The sequence below is a fragment of the Eptatretus burgeri genome, chromosome 5, assembly GCF_056783735.1.
Source record: "Eptatretus burgeri isolate ZD-2024b chromosome 5, Ebu_testis_v1, whole genome shotgun sequence".
Taxonomy (NCBI): Eukaryota; Metazoa; Chordata; class Myxini; order Myxiniformes; family Myxinidae; genus Eptatretus; species Eptatretus burgeri.
In genome coordinates, this window is record NC_140965.1 from 49,087,058 (window position 1) to 49,105,057 (window position 18,000).

The 18,000-nt window shown below is 44.1% G+C and overlaps 1 protein-coding gene across 1 annotated transcript in view; it reads right to left on the reverse strand.

Moving 5' to 3' along the window:
* Positions 1-6,580: 6,580 nt before the first annotated feature.
* LOC147026393 (clusterin-like) overlaps positions 6,581-18,000 on the reverse strand; it is an 89,304-nt gene continuing 77,884 nt past the window's right edge. Inside the window, 3 exon segments of the mRNA XM_085883576.1 lie at positions 6,581-7,418; positions 8,071-8,243; positions 16,742-16,953. Of these exon segments, the coding sequence (XP_085739702.1) occupies positions 7,397-7,418; positions 8,071-8,243; positions 16,742-16,953 (407 nt within the window). The 3' untranslated portion in view covers positions 6,581-7,396.

Consider the following 18,000-nt stretch of genomic DNA (forward strand, 5'->3'; position numbering starts at 1 on the left):
CTCCATCATAAGTGAACAGACCTCTCGTAAGCTGAATGATCTGAACCTCGTCAGTTCGGACCTCACACTGTATCCCTACACCAGCGAGAAAATAAAGCCGATTGGGGTAGCGGATGTCTCAGTGAGCTGTCAAGGCCAATATGCCAGTCTCAAGTTATATGTGGTTCAAGGAAGTGGACCATCCCTTCTCAGTTGTGACTGGCTGATTCACATCAAGTTGGACTGGTCAGCCATTCACCTTGTGGAAACCACACCAAGTTGGTTGGAACATCATTTGGAGCAGATCCTTCATAAGCATCAAGGCCTGCTTTCCAATGAGCTTGGTTAAACTTAAAGATATACAGGCCCAGCTCTTCATGAAGGAGGGTATGGCTCCTCGTTTTTGTAAACCGAGGCCAGTCCCATATGTCCTCCATGACGAGGTAAAAGCTGAGTTGAACAGGCTTAAGGCCTGTGGAGCAATTGAATGGGTGCCCTACTCGGACTGGGCCACTCCAGTCATCACGGCACTGAAGCAGAGTGGTGATGTTCGATTATGTGGGGATTTCAAGGCTACAGTCAAACCATGTCTCTGTATCAAGCAGAACCCTCTTCCATCAATCAATGAGAAATTGCACAATTTGCAGGGAGTAAATTATTGATGAAACTCAACCTGCAGGAAGCATATTTTCATCTGGAAATGGAGCCTGGTATTCGTGACCTGTTAATGATCGATAATGTTAATGTCAAGGACTCTATCGATACACCCGACTGTTTTGGAATTGCAAGGCCATGGCTTTGGCTTTGTTGCAGAAAGCTATGGATCAGGTTTGTGTTGATCTTCCTGCACAATCCTACCTGGATGACATACTCATTTTGGGTAAAAGGGCTGAGGAACACCTCAAGAACATTGACAAAGTGCAAACCAAGTTGGAGGCTTGTGGCCTCCACATGAATCTGGACAAATGCGCTTTCTTCAAACAACGAATGGAGTACCTCAGGCATATCATCAGGCCAGATGGATTGCGGAAAGGTCCACGGAAGGTAAATTTGGCACATGTCATCGCCACAAGACCAAATCCAGCTTCACTCATTCATCAGTATTGCGCAGTACTACCAGAGATTCATGAGCAATCTGAGCTCTGAGTTGGCCCCGTTAACTTGGCTGCTCAGAAAGGAGGAACGCTGAGCATGAAGATCAGACCAGCAGGCAGCTTTCAATCATGTCAAGCCCCCACTCAAGGCCCTGTCACACCTTGACGATTTAGCCAGCGTATGCCTGACATATGCAAAATTTGGCTAAAATGCTGGCACACGTCGAATATGTTATGGGTAAGTTTGTATACATTAAGAGCATGCTGGCATACGTCGTAGTACGCTGGCTTTTTTCGTAGTATGCTGGCATACATCTGTACGCTGGCATACGTCGTAGTACGCCGAGGTGCTAGACAAATTTTCCATGCTTGAAATTTTTCGACGTATGCCAGCGTATGACTCACACGTTCCGCATAATGCTGGCCATAAGTTGTAGGCATGTTACGCGATCGTTGACACACGTCGACACACGTTACTTGTAAGTTACTCATAAGTCAAAATACGTCGCGGTAATGTTTAGCGTACCCGAAACTTATTTCTAACCTATGAGTAACGTGTTGTAGGCACGTTACGTGGTCGTTGACACACGTCGACACACGTTACTTGTACGATACTCATAAGTCGAAACACGTCGATGTCATGATTGGCGTCAGTGTTCCAGACTCCCTGTTTGTTTTTTGTTTTTTTTCTTCGGTATGATGGTGATGTTAACACTTCGATTTCTAGTGCGGTTATAATATAATTAATAGGCTGTCGCACAACAATTTAAATCATAACCGCACTAGAAATCGAAGTGTCAACATCACCGTCATACCGAAGAAAAAAAAAAACAACCAGGGAGTCTGGAACACTGATGCTAACCATTACCTTGACGTGTTTCGACTGATGAATAACGTACAAGTAACGTGTGTCGACGTGTGTCAACGATCGCGTAACGTGCCTGCAACTTATGGCCAGCGTATGCGGAACGTGTGTCATACGCCGAGTACGTCAAGAAATTTTCAACATGCTGAAAATTTCTCCACGTACTCGGCATATGACGACGTATGCCAGCGTACTACGACGTATGCCAGCGTGCTCTGAACGTATACAAAACTTACCCATAACGTATTCGATGTGTGCCAGCTTGGTTCGGCAAATTTTTCATACGTCGGTATACGCTGGCTAAAACGTCAAGGTGTGACAGCGGCTTCACACTTCGATGTCTAGTGCGGTTATGATTTTAATCGTCGAGCCGCAGCCTATTAATAGCCTACGCCACATGATCGTCGGCAATACGCTGCCGCACGCTATGCATAAATTAGACTATTGTTGGACATAGGTTGTGAACGCCGACAACACGCTCAGCATTCGTTGGTATAAGTTATCTATATGTGATTGAAACGTTCTGTGTACATTACTAATACGTTATGCATATGTCCAACACGTTATTATATGCCCAAAACTTAAAAAAAAAACATCACTAGTTCAGCATATGCCAGCGTTTTACATACATTTTGAGACCTTGCCATACGCTGGCTAAAACGTCAAGGTGTGACAGGGCCCTCACAGAGGATATGGCTTGAGTTCATAGCATGTGATAGCTCTGCCTATGGAAATGGAGCAGTTCTATCACATAAAATGGACAATGACTGAATGCCTTACTGTTTGCATCTCACACCCTGTCAACAGTGGAACCGAAATATGCCGAAATCAAGCAAAAGACCCTCAGCCTCGTTTGAGGAGTGCGCAAGTCTCATCAGCATCTGCTGGGCCACCATTTCACCCTGCAGATTGATCATAAACCACTCCAATTCGTCATGGAGCCAAAATGAGGTATCCCACTCACTGAGGCAGCACGGATACAATGATGGTGTTTGTTCTGCGCTGCCTAAATCTATGATATCCAGTTGCGTGGCACCAAAAAAACAAACCAACTGTGACGGTCTCTCTCACTTGCTTTGCAAGGGGGATCCATCTGAATCATCCGATCATGTTGAATGTTTACACTGGGACAGATCCAGTGTGAGCCTATCACGGCTAAGCATGTGGCTGTTGAATAAGCCCACAATCCTGTTCTGACCTGTGTCATATGGGCAATCTCCAATGGTAGTTGGAATGACCTGCCTTCAACACCTGAGTATCAACCATATGTGTCTAAGTCATCAGAGCTGTCTTTAACTAAAGGTTGTATAATGTGGGGAATGAGAACAGCAATTCCTCTGAAGTTCAGACAACATTGTCTCAATGAGCTACACATTGGTCACCTTGTAGTCATTAAAACCAAAGTTCTATCCCGTGGTCTCTTGTGGTGGCCTGATCTGGACAAGGACATTGAACATATTGTTACGGGGCCGGTGCGTCGCCTGCGAGCCGACCGCTCTGATGGAGCCGCGAGCTGGCTCGGCCCGACCGATCGCCTGGAATATAGATCGCCGCCCGGATAAGTCCGAAGCCGACGGGTCCTTGTGCAAGAACCGTGAAGGGCCAATTTTTCCACCACGTGGTACAGGGTTATTTGCCAATTCTTAAAAATACCTAGAGATCACGTGGCGATCCACCGAGTCTCCACACCCTCGACGGAACTCGTACGAAACAAGCCGCTTAAACAAGCCTGTCCCGTGGGCGATTCCGAGCGGCTTAATCGCCGAGAACCGTCAGTCCGAATGTCCCCTTACGGCAAACCAACAGCTTTCTAATTCCTAACACACGACATGCTCAGTCAATGAAAGAATCGACGTGACGAGCTGAAAACATTCAACAATTGGGGTATTTATTAATAATAATGGGGAACTAGGGAAGCACGTAAGAGCAGAACTATACCGACTTTACGAAATGCAATGCAATCATTTACAGCAAAACAAAGCACTTAACAGTTTCCTACTTGTTAGACGGGCCCACAAACACACGTATGCACACACACACACACACCCAAAAAATGATGGCTGATGCCTTTAATACGGACTTCAGCATGGAGGGACAGATGAGCTGAAACCCAGAACCTATCTCGAACCTCTCCACCTCATGTAGTCTTCAAGCTGCTCGGACCCGGGCGAGAGCGAGAGCGAGCTGGATCCAATCGCTGTGAGCTGCGATCCTTCCCGAGCTCCAGCGGATTCCCTCACGCTTCTGAACACGTGCTGGTGAGACGAGGCGCCGATCCTTCCCGTCGATGCGTCGCTTCCCCGAAGAACCACCTCCAAGATGAGGCCAAGGAGTCGCACCAAGCCGGAAACCAAGCAGAGAACAAAGAGCTCCATGAACCAAGAAGAGCCAGCCGAACCGGACGACGAAGTAGAGCGCAAAACACGCGTGACTCTCGCAACTGGCGCTCCTCTCTCGATGAACAACAACTAACAAGCTCGAGCCGAGCAACCAGCTCAACTCTCTTTCGATGAACCAAGCACAAAAAGCGAACCACCTCTCTTCCAACCAAAGCCAGAGCCCAAAAAGCGAACCGAGCCAAGCAGAACCAAAAAGCCTTTTCTCTTCCAAGCAGAAGCAAAAAGCCCTTTTATGCAGAACCAAGCAGAGGATCTCTTCCTTATTCCTATCTGCCCCCTCCCCCACTCCCGGCGTGACTCATCCCCTCGTGCCCGCACAACCGCAGGTGGGAGGGAGTTGTTTATGTCATGAATCATGGGACGGGAGGGCTCTTCTTCCTCTTCCCAGAAGAGGGGGAGGGTCGGCTTCCTTTGTGTTGTGATCGCTCCCTTTGAATTGAATCACAGTGCATTTAATCGATTTCTGCCCATTAAACAATGGAAGGTGAGCTATCTATGGAACATGCACTTATCGACATAACTGAGCTAAAGGAACCTGAATGATGAGTGCGATTGATTTCAAAAATTCGTAACAATATGATTAGGCATTGTTCTACATGCCAGTCAGATGTCAACAATGCATGTCGGGTGTCATTCTTATGGCCTGCTACAGACAAGCCATGGCAAAGAATTAATGTTGAATTTGCTGGCCCGTTTAGGAAAAAGATGTCCTTGGTTGTTGTCGATGCATTCTCCAAGTGGTCAGAGGTTGTTATCATGTAATCCACAATGGCAGAAAACACAGTTGAGAAACTGTGGTCATTTTTGCAAACAAAGGAGTACCTGAAGTTTTGGTTTCCGACAACGGTCCTCATTTGGTTTCTGATGGTTTCAATGACTTCATGGTTCAGAATGGTGTCAAGCATCTGAAATCAACTCCATACCACCCAGCAACAAACGGCTAGGCTGAGTCGTTTGTTAAGTTGTTAAAGGAAAGGGGTCGTCTCTGTAAACAATGGTTGATGTGTTTTGCTTCATTTATAGGAATACTGTTCACCTAGCAACTAGTGAGACACCCACTATGTGTTTGTATGGGTGTTCATTGAGATATAGACTGGATTTGTTGAGACCTCGTGGTCTGTGCCCGTGTCTGTGTCATGTACAAAACTTGATCACACCAATGAAGCCTCTGATAGTCCGCGATTACTTCCACAATTGTAAGTGGGTACCGACAATTGGCTCAGTGCTACGAAGCCCAGCTAACTACATAGTTAAAACTGATGATGGAAAAGTGGGTAAACTGCATGTTAACCAAATTCATGATTGTATTTCAGCACAGCCATCAGTTAGCATTGATTCTGAACTTTGTTGTTCTACCACATCAAGTTTCTGTTGAATTGGCACATTCCAGCACCAGCTCGGCCAGTTGGTCCAAAGCATGTGTCCGAGTCACTTCTGACCAGAGAAAATGCACAAGTCCTTATACATGGTGCACATGATGCTCAATGTGATGAATCCTTCTGGTATGTCAACCCTACCAAATCAGGAAGAATCTGATTATGTGTCTCCGAGTCACCCTGTTCAACCTGTATGGCTCAGAAAGTGTCCTCAGCATTTAGAGGATTTTGTCTGTTAACTCTAGCCATTTAGGGCTGGAGGGGAGAAAGTGTGCAGAATGCAGATTACAGTTTAATATATACTTGAGCGCCACCTGCCAAGCATCACGTGTTGGAACAACTTGGAATAAAGTACCGTGCATGCTTGCGCCTCTGGCCTCATCACTTGTGACTTGCATTGTCGGTGAACACCACATAAACCAAGGCCTTCAAGATCAATGGAATCTCCGACAATGAAGCTGAGTCTACGGGCTTATCTCTCTCCCACCGCAGACAGGTCGGTGGTCTCTCTGTCTTCTACCACCTCTTTTCTGGTCTTGCACCCTCTGATAGTTCCTTGCTTTCCCTGCCCTCAAAGATTTCTGCAGAACTGTTAACCACCCCCCCCCCCCACCGTGGTGAAACTACCTAAATCCAGAACCCCTGTTCATCTCCCCTCATTCGTTCCTCATTTTTCCGACCTGTGGAACCAACTTCCACATCTCTTCAATCTCATTCTTTCTTCCAGGTCTTCAAGAGTGCCGTTCACCACCATCTCAGATAAATTTTAAACTGTAATATCATGTCATTCCACCCAATGCAAACAAATGACATCATCACCAATTTCAGTGACAGTTTAAGCATTTAAATACAATGGATACCAATATCTTCACACATGTTGAATGCTTTATTGGCATCTGCAGTAATCATGAGGCTGGGGGTAGTTTTAAAATGCAGTATCAAATTTAGGTGGGGGGGGGGCGACCAAAATGAAATGCTCGGCAATGCTGAAATCTATTCACTGGGTTGGATTATTGTGACTATTTATGACCTATTCCAAAGGGGAAACATGGCCATGCCTGCCAAACCGAGTCACCCAATCGGCATTATTGCTTGTCACCGTATTTGAACAACTACAATATCTCATGGTAATTGCTCATTTACAGCGGAAAGTCAACCAAACACACTTTTATCAAGACACAACTGATATAGCGGCATAATAGTCTGCAGATAGGTGTGTGTGTGTGTGTGTGTGTGTGTGTGTGTGTGTGTGTGTGTGTGTGTGTGTGTGTGTGTGTGTGTGTGTGTGTGTGTGTGTGTGCGTGTGCGTGTGTGTGTGTGTGTGTGTGTGCGTGTGTGCGTGTGTCGTTGCTCAATTATATTTCCCCCAAAAAAAATTTCTCCACTTCTTTTCTCTCATTTCCTGTGTCTATGGAGAGGTGAACTCTTGAAAAAAAAAATTTGTTAGGCTCACTTGGCTGTGCCTGGATAGGTTCGAGAATAGTGCAGCAGCAGCCGAAACCCGAATTCCTCCTGACGACTCCTTTGCCTGTTCGGATTCCTCCTGAATTTTGGTCTTTTATTTAATCCTGAACATGTGGAGTTAATCACATGAGAACTATTAACAAGTAAAGGCTCTACATATTGTGTTGTAAATTGACAAAGTGAGGCTTTGAAGCCACTGTGGAAGCATCATGATATCCGTTAGGCTGTCGTGGTCTCACTGCTGAAAAAGACAGACAAACAAGAAAGAGCAATCAGAGATTGCAGACCCTCATCAGAACTTGTTTCATGTGGTGTTTGTGTGCTGATGCGTTACATCATTAATAAAAGATGTAATTAATATATTTCAATACGCAATTAGTATGTCATTAACAGACATACTCACATTGCAATTGTACATATTTAATAAACATACTTATGTTCCAATGGGATGTAATTCATTAATAGATGTACTCATGTTCCAATAGCACGTAATTTGTAGACATAATCACATTCCAATGGTACATAATCAATAGGCAATCACATTTGAATAGTACGTAATTAATAGACATACTCACGTTCTGTGCAGACAGACAGCCAAACAGACAAACAAACGAACCCAAATGCAATACCCTCTCCTCTGGCGAGGGAAAATATGATTGCTATTTCATCTTAGCAACTGTAATGTGTCAGCACAAAATAGTTAAACATCAGTGGTTGGAGATATCGAATAAAAACCAGGAAGCCATCAGTTGCAAGGTTGAGTTTTGATAGACAGGCTTGTTCTAATCGTGATGCTAGTCAGGTATGTTGAAATGATAATGAACTTTACCTCTCCTTGAATAAAGTAAAACATGGCTGTCAAACATCTCTCTTTGCATAGAAATCAAACCAACCTGATGTGTTTCCGAAATTTCTCCAGTGCTCGTGCAGCCAACATTTCAGAAAACTTGGGGTCATTCCACTCGAGCTCTCCAGGTAAAGTAAACGTGAGGTTCGGAGAATCGAGCACACTCACCGTAACCTCTGTGTCAGCTTGCACTGGTCCATCACCTTTACGAGACATTACCTGGGACGGCGACAGGAATTGAAACGTAAAATCCTTTAGCTGTAGGTTCGTTATTTCAATGGTATTGCTGGCAGAGTCTATACATATACGAGTATGTATACAGTATTATGTTGAAGAGACATCTTAGCCAATGTTTTTATGGTTGACAGAGGGAGACATGGTTTAGTCTTGGTGTCCATTGTGTCCAGCTTTTTGAAGAATAATTTTTCCATTATTTCCTCCGCCACCGAAGGTGAAGGAGGTTAGGTTTTCACCCCTTTCTGATTGTTTGTTACTTGAAAAATCAAAGATTTTTCAAGTATATTGGTCAGTCGATTTTGTTATTCTGTCTGTCTGTCTGTTTATTTGTCGCCTGCAGGTCACAATTTTAAACCGATCTTCACGAAATTTCACCACATGGTCGAGTTTGTCATAAGCAAGAAGCCTATTGATTTTGAGGTCAAAATGTCAAAAGGTCAACATAGGCCAAAAGACAACAATTAAGGTAGTGTTCTGAAATCCTCAATTTTTATCTGATTGACTTGAAATTTTAAGAGGATTTTCATATTTGGTCATTGAATTCAACCATCAATTATTTTTGAGGTCAAATTTGTCATGGATTTTGCGAGTATCGTGCTGCTCTGCACGACCTCATCTTATTGTTTGTTACTTACGAAATCTAAAGATTTCGTAAGTATATTGATGACTTCTGTCATCTGTTTGTGTGTTTGTGTGTTTGTGTGTTTGTGTGTTTGTGTGTTTGTGTGTTTGTGTGTTTGTGTGTTTGTGTGTGTGTTTGTTTGTAGGCACGATAACTCGAGAACAGAAGAAGCTACCAATGTCAAATTACACTAAGTGATTCAGGATGGTGATGGCTCGCGCTGATTAGATTTTGGTCAAAATCGGTCACAGTGAGGTCAAACATTCGATTTTTGATGGTTTGGTACAGAATCTGGTTTGCGTCGCTACCTTCTCAAGAGACAGCTTTTATTAGACAATGTCAGAGGCCAAGTTGACGATTTCGTAAGTACCAGTCTATGACTGCTTGTTATATTGCCAAAACGAAGTTTTTGCAACATATGTTAGTCAGCTTGTTTGTCTGTTTGTTTGTTTGTGTGCAGGTTATCTCAAAAAGTTGTTGATGGATCCGGATGAAATTTTGTGGACAGGTTTGGTGTGTGACAAGGACTTACCGATTAGATTTTGGTGAAGATGCAGATCCGGATCCGACTCCTAGAATTTTTGAAGTGATTCTTCACCATTGAGAGATAGGGCCAAAATGATATATAGCATGATATTTCAAAAAGTTTGGACGAAAAATGGTGGACAGGTTCGGTGTTTGACCATGACAAATTGATTTAATTTTGATGAAGATTCGAATCTGGATCTGACTACTAGGATTTTTAAAAGTGATTCTTCAACATTGGGAGATAGGGCCAAAAATGTTATAGTACTGTACAGCATGATATTTCAAAAATGTATCGGGCCCGATATGTTCTCATGGATCTGGCATTACAGGGTGGAGGCATGCGCTCCACCAAGTGCCCTTCTAGTTTAATTTTTATCACTTAATTTTGAATTACCGGTGCCTTTTTTTTCCAATTGCAATTTTTTTTTTCCAATTCCTATTTATTTGATTTCTCAATTATTTCATTTTTCAATCATTTGATTATTTAATTATTGTTAATTTTCAAAATTTTAAATTTTCAATTCCAGTATTCCAGCCACCCCTCCCCCCACCCCAATTATCAATTTAATTTACAAATAATTTTATTTCTAATCATTTAATTCTTTTCATTTTTCAATTATCTAAATATTGCAAAAAAAATTTTGTTATTTCATTCACCCTTTATTTGGGTTTTTAATTATTGAATTTTTTATTATGGTTCCCAGAGGGAAGCGTCAAGTGCATTTAATCCTGGTGTTAGGGTTAGGTGTTCTGCTTTTTGGGGGGGAAAAAAACGCTTTCATCATGAGGAAAAATTTCAAATGCTACCAATTGGCTAATATTATGAGTTGATTATGCCGGGAACCATGGGCGTCGATCCTGGGGGGGACATGTCCCTCCCACTTTTTTTTTACCAGGGGGGGACAGAGTATATTCTGTCCCCCCCACATTTCAAGTCCCATGCCTATTTGAAAAATGCAAAAAAAATCAAGCAATAGCTGTTGGTATGCAGCGATAAGCCTTCGTTGCTATTCTTGTAATTATACCATGCAGCTCCACGCTGTAGATATACCTCATGTACTGAACATGTACTGTACGGTGCATATAGGGGGCGATGGTAGTGTACATGATGTACACTACCATCGCCCCCTATATGCACCATCTCTTCTACACACGGCGCTGGCTGGCCGCTCACACCCACTAACGGCATCTCTGTCGCTCACACTCATACAGTGTACACGGCTGAAAACAAAACTAGGAATTTCCAGTAGGTACCTACGTTGAGCATATGCGTTCGGCTCAGCGATGTGTCACAGCCTGCGTCGCTACAGAACGGGGCGCAGGTCATTAGACGCCTAACATGGAGAAGCAAAATACCAAGATCCTGGAGTTTTTCCGTCCTTCAAAAGAGGTGAAGGCGAAAGACCCTACTGACGAGGTTTGGATGGATCCCCCCTTGCCTCCCGCCATTGAGGCATCTGATTCAGCAGTTGGTGCAGCTGTTTCTGTGAGTGATGATGATGAGTGTCCTGAACTCTTCAAGCCACATCAACCAGATCCGGATTCGATCCCAATCAGACTCTGGCTAACCGAACGCTGAAATTTCAAGCGAAATGGTTCAAAGACTTCCCATGGCTTCATTTTGATGAGCGACTCGGTAAGGTTCCGTGCTATACATGTCGTGAGTACAAGTAGGAAGAAGCTGTTCGGCGCTTGCTCAGGTAGCTTCGAAGACACGTTCATTAGAAGTGGTTTCTGCAACTGGAAGGTCTTACAGAAATTCCACGCTCACCAGAAAAGCAAGCCGCACGCTATCGCCATGGAGAAAATCAATGCCCTTAAGCAGACCGACGTACCCGCACAGATAGAAACTCAGATCAAAAACGATCAAATCCTCGCCCGGAAAACTCTTGTCAAGATTATCACTTCCTTGAGATACCTGGCAGAAGAAGGTTGTGCGATTAGAGGTAAAGATGCCTCGGAGGGAAACTTCAAGAAGTTACTGAGCCGACGGTCTGAAGATGACGCAAACCTGGCCAACTGGTTGAAACGAACAACAAATTACGCAAGCGTTGAAATTCAAAACGAGATATTGTCAATAATGAGTCACGCTGTGTTGAGAGAAATATGCCAAGACATCAATGAGCAGTCGGTCCAGTTCACGGTGATAGTGGATGGAACGCAAGATATCCGTGGCATAGAGCAAGAGGTGATATGCATCAGATACGTGGGATCGGACCTCGACGTTAAGGAGGATCTCATTGGCTTGTACGAAATAAACGCTACCATGGGAGTTGCTATTGCTACGATGTTAAAAGACATGCTACTCAGACTACAGCTGTCTATTACAAATCTCCATGGACAAACGTACGATAGAGCCAGCAATATGTCAACATCATACCTCGGATGCCAAGCTGAAGTGAAGAAGGTTCAGCCACTTGTGAAATACGTCCACTGCGGCACGCACATCACTCACCTGATCACTTCAAAGGCGACGGTGAGTGCGAACTTCATTCGAGATGCTCTAGACTGTGTGCAGGAACTTGGCAAACTGTACTCGCAGTCTGGAAAGTTCAAACACCTGTACCTCAAATTGCACTCTGATGACCCCATCTCCGCCTCACCGACCGGACTGAAACCAATTTGCCCTACGCGGTGGCTCACTCACGCGAATGATGTTTGCGCAGTCATCCAGAACTTCGGGTCCATTTTGGATGCACACGAGAAGGCCTCCGCAGAGTTCGGCTCGAACACTGGCTGTCGCGCAAGTGGCATTCGAGGAAACCTTGTGACTGGGAAAGTTTTGCTCCGTCTGCATGCATCGCTACCGCTCTTTCAGTGCATGGAAGGGTTTAACAGAGCCCTGCAAGCGCCAGCGCAGACTGTAGCGGGTATGCTACAGTTGGGCGAGAGTGTGAAAGAGCAGATATAGCACCTTCGCAGCAATGAGGCCTTTCATGACACATTCGTCCACGTGGAGAAACAGATGGAAGAACACGGCATTGACCCTTTCGCTCCTCCTAGGAAGAGGAGAGCTCCTCGTAGACCGGATACTGAGGTTCTCCCCCCCCCCCCCACGAGTTTTCGACGGCTGAAGACTCGTATAGAGCAGAATACTTCACAGCGCTCGATTCAGCTACGTCGAATATGACTATGTACTTCACCTCTACAGACGTGCAATGGTACGGCAGCCTCGCAAAGATGTTGCTCTCTGAGTATGACCTTGACACCGTTACCATTTATCCAGATTGTCAGAGAGGCTGAAAGAAGAATTGCTCTTCTTCAAGAAGCAGTACACCGGTTCCTGTATTCAGGATTACCAAGCCATCTTCTAAAAGATGGTACCGGAGGTGCGCCAATTGTTCCCGCAGGTTGAACGGTTGCTCCGATTGCTCATGATCTCCCCAGCAAGCTCCTGCTCGGCTGAGCGCTTCTTCAGTGCACCCAGGCATCTGAAAACCTGGCTGAGAAGTACGATGAGTCAACAAAGACTGAACCATCTCATCGTTTGCCATGTCCACAGTGATCGGTTGGCAGCACTGGATCCCCACGAGTTGGCAAATACGTTCGTTTCCAATGTTCCGAACTGTCACACTCTATTTGGATAAATACAGTACAGTATATGTACCTGTATATGTACCTGAATGTATACATGTATTAATATACCATATCTGGAACTGAAAATAACATTGCAGTCCATTGTTCATGTCGCCTAATCGATTCGTGGGGAGCAGTTGTCATGGTGATCTATTGCCTGGGAACACCTTGGGAGAAGGGTCCAGTTACCTGTCCCCCCCCCCCCCCACATTTTGGCTTGGATCGACGCCCATGCCGGGAACCATCAGCGATCACCGATCACAGCCCGATAATCTTTTTGTACGAAAAGGGTCTTCGGACTGGAGGAATCTACAGCAGAGCATCAATAAAATCATGTATGTGTGTAACATGTGAATAACTTCCCACAGATCCAGAATTGGTGGCATAATGGTTATATTTAGAGCATTCAGTTTTAGTCTGGGAGGTCGGCTGTTTCATTCTGACCCTGGCCAAGTCAGCATCGAAAGGATAGAATGTGGATAAACCCCTTAGGTTGGCATCTATGGGGAGGAGGGAAATCCTCATAAATTGCCATGCTGAGTTTGGAGAGAAAAGTGGCTTTGTCTGAAGTCAAGTCAAGTCAAGTCCAGTGTGTGTGTGTGTGTGTGTGTGTGTGTGTGTGTGTGTGTGTGTGTGTGTGTGTGTGTGTGTGTGTGTGCGTGTGTGTGTGTGTGTGTGTGTGTGTGTGTGTGTGTGTGTGTGTGTGTGTGTGTGTGTGTGTGTGTGTGTGTGTGTGTGTGTGTGCACGCGTGCTCCTACATGAACCTGAGACCCTGTAAAATAAAATAAAAATTGAAGATGTTTAACATCTCTTCTGCTATTGGATCTGATAGTATCATTGTTCAGATACTAATGCAGTATATTGCTTTGCAAAATAGATGTGATTCTTTGGTATTTTCTTCAAATGATTATTAATAAGCAGCTTTGAGCAACGTAAAACTGGAAGTATGCAAAAAATAACTTACAAACAACTTAGTTTTCATTACCACCTTTTTTTTCTTTTTTTTTTTTAACAAGAAATTACAAGGAATTACAAGGAAATTTTTGCACAGGAGGAGGCCATTCGGCCCATCATGCCTGCACCACACCAATACCAGATTTAATAAATCCATCAATACCCCTTCCCTTCGTGTGCAACCTTTTGGCTGCTGCACTGGTACTCATTTCACCAACCTCGGAAGGATGACAGGCTGAGTCAACCCCCTGGTGTTAATTCAGTGGTAACAGGGCTTGGACTCAGGACTCCAGGATCCCAAGCCACCACCCGAACCGCTAAGCCAACACCAGGTTATAAATTTGAATAAGTCTTTTGACTCACGTTAAAGTAAAATGTTGAAACCCACAAGACTAGGATCCCAAGCCACCACCCTCACCGCTCAGTCAACACCAGGTTATCAATTTGAATAAGTATTTTGACCCACGTTAGCCTGGTGTTGGCTTAGCGGTTAGGGTGGTGGCTTGGGATCCTACGGTCTTGGGTGTGAGCCCTGTTGGCCACTGAATTAACACCAGGGGGTTGAGTCAGCCTGTCATCCTTCCGAGGCCGGCAAAATGAGCACCAGTGTACTGGTAATAGGGGCACTGAATCAGCGGCATAGCCGCACTCCTAACCAATGATGCAACCAGCAGCCAAAAAGGCAGCACACGATGGGAGACTCACGTTAAAGCAGAATGTTGGAACCCACAAGGCAGAAGATTTAAAGACATTGTACCTTATTTAAATTGGCAAAAGAATGATAAACACCGACTGTTACTCAAGAAAGTCTGCTTTCACATGAACAAAAAACACCCACTCCCACTCCCTTTGAAAGCAACCAGGGGAGAGGGTGGGGGATAGTGCGGGAGGTGGGGCAAATAGATGTTGAACCGTGGATAATAATCCCCCCCTCCCCCACTCCACACACACACCCCTCCCCCCAAATCTGCAGCAGGCATCAGTAAAGCACTTGCATTGTGGCATGTGTTTAGGTGAAAATTGTAAGTCGTGTCTACCCTTCCCTTGCAAGGGGTGCAGGGTGTGCCCATGACCTGACTGTGGTTACTGCTAACATGCATGCAAAATTTGCTGGAGATTGGCCCAGCCCTGTTTTTACCTCTACCACAGAAGTTTTTTGTTTGTTTTTGTGTACATTGTCGAGGCTTGTAAGAGAGCTAACACACAACGCACCGCAAGGGGAGCATGAGACGAGAGGGGCGGGAGTGGGAAGGACAAAACAGTGGGGAACAGAGACATTAGGAGATCTGTGGAAGGGAGAGGGCTGGGGCGGGGAACACGTGGTGTACAAGATGGACATCACAGGGACTTTCAGGAAGGAAAGCAGGGAATTTGGAGGTGGGTTTGGGGTTTGGGAGGAGTTAGTCAGAGGTTATATTGTCACCCCTCTTCATCTGTTTGTCTTGAGCTGGATATCTCAAAAATGATGGAGGGATTTGGACAAAACTTTGTGGACAGATTGGAGGTGTAACAATGGTGATTTGATTAGATTTTGGAAAAGATCCAGAACCTAAAATTTTAAAAGATTTTTCACCATTGAGAGACAGAGCCAAAAACGATATAGAGCCTGATATTTCAAAAAGTTATGGACAGGTTATCATAAAACTTGGTAGATGAGTTGGGTCAATGACAAGAACAAGTTAATTAGATTGTGGTTAAGGTCTGGATGCAGATCCGGATCCAGATATCAGTGGGAAACAAAATGTAAACTGTCCAGCCTGATGGAGGTATGTACTCTACCGACTGTCTTTCTAGTTTTCTATGAAATTTATATGTACGCACATACACACATACATACAGAGAATTGTCTTATTAAATATAGTAGGATACCCTCTTGGGGGCCATTTTTGTATTATATATGCAAAAGATCAGGGGTTTTGAGCTGGCTCCTTCTCCTTGCCTTCTTTCCCCTTCCTGCTCAAGGAAAAAGGGAAGGGGCTTTTCAACTGTTGCTTTGCATTTCCGAGCATGATACATATTTCCAATGAACGACTATTTTGTCTGAATCTTGATATTTCCTCAGGCTGAGAGAGCAACCGGCAAATTTGATTGGTCGAGATGGCATAAAATGGAGTCATATTTTGTCCAAGTACTGCTAAATGGAAGTTTTTTTTGGAAGTATCAACAAGGCGATTTGTGTTGTACAGTGTTCAATTATATAATTAATTTGAAATAAATAAATATTTTAAAGACTGGAGGAAAAAAACCCCCTTTTTCTGAAGTTTACTGCTGCTGATGCACCGTCTTTTACACCACCTTATTTAACATGGTCAATTAGTTATTCATGCCTGTTGTTTGTGTCCTTTATGACATCCCGAAAAAGAGTAAGTTTTTTTTTGTTGTTGTTATGATTTTCAATTTTGTTTGATTGCCAGACAAGCCAACAGATTGCCAAAACAATTACCTTACTACTCTGGCTCTGAATTTGGCGAATTGTATGGAATCTCATCCTGATTGCACATATGGACAAAGTACTGAGCTAAGCTTCAGGTTCATGTTCCAATTAGTGCTCCACAGTGTTCAAAATATAAAAATTGAATTTAAATTAAGGAGACAGACAAAGTTAACTACGTGCTTAACCCCATTTTTTGCTTCATGCGGGTGGGGTAATATCCTGTTCTCCATGTCTTTGTGGCTATGCATAGACTGTACATGAAAACCTTGTCTCATGGATGACCTCTCTGAAGAAAGAGGATGAACCAAAGTGTGCCTCATTACAATAGTTATCAGAGAAAAGTGACATGCGATTCACAATCTCACCGTCTTAATGTAGAGTGCCTGGGGGTCTTTGTGACTGTCACTAATATTTGCCACCCAACCGAACTTGTCCATCAGCTGCTGAAGCTTCTTGGTGGCTTCAATCATCCGTCTGTGCATGTTTTGCTGTGTTTGATTGTAACGTGAACCCAAGGCCTCCACCAGCTGTACGCTATGGCTCAGTTCTTCATGCAAGTCAAGAAGGCCTGGGCAGTCTTCAAGAAGGTATGAAAGAGTACACACTTAGGCTCGTCGTTGAGCCACATTGAAACAAAACCAAAAAAACCCTCAACAATGGTCAAAGCAATGGATGATAATTATTACGATTATGACCATCAGTATTACAATCATGATTTTGTTGATAACGAATAATGACAATGCTGAATATAATGTAAAATATGGGGCACTGACTTTTCAGAAAGCCTGGTTGTCTCACCTTGAAAATTATGATGATTTGAATTTATCGCTGGTGGGAATTATCATGCTTCATCATCCGGATTATTCTCGCAGGATGGCTTAGAGGTACGCACACTCGCCCCCAAGCTGCTTAACCATGGTATGAATCCTGACCCAGCTATAAACTGTCATCCTGGTGTTTCACAGGCAAGGCGATTCATCCATGTGTGTGCCATCCATCAGATGGATGTTAAACTGGGTGTCCTGTATGCTGGCATTAGTTGGTGGACGTTAAAGATCCTACGGTGTGCTTTGCCAAGAGTCGGCGAGCTATTTCCAGCACCCTGAACAAATTACAAAATTCCAGCCTAACCTAAGTTGAACCTTATTTTTTTTTCCTGGGTATATTCCCAGGTATCTTGTTTCCATCTCTTCAACATTATCCTATTCCCTCTCCTTGCTTCAAAAAATCAAAACAAACAAACAAACAAAAAATACTTTATTTTTCACTCCATAACATTTCTCATTTATATTGAATTTACTTCTGCTTCTGGTTCTATATCCCACCGCCCCCCCCCCAACCTCCACTCCACCCTCCTCTTTTCTCTAAACTGAATCTGAGTGAAATATAAATACTTCTTCTTGAAAAAAAAAATCATTTCAAAAATGCATATAAACTCCTTGTATCTCCTTCATAAATCCTACATGTGCTCTTCTCCACCACAATACATGCCGATCTATGGACTTCAACGTCAACTCCACACATGGCTTACTGGCTTCCTCTGCCCTCGTAGGCGACGTGTGGCACTCAAGGGGAATTCTCTCATCTCCTCTCACTGTCAAGGATGGAGTGCCCCAAGGCAGTT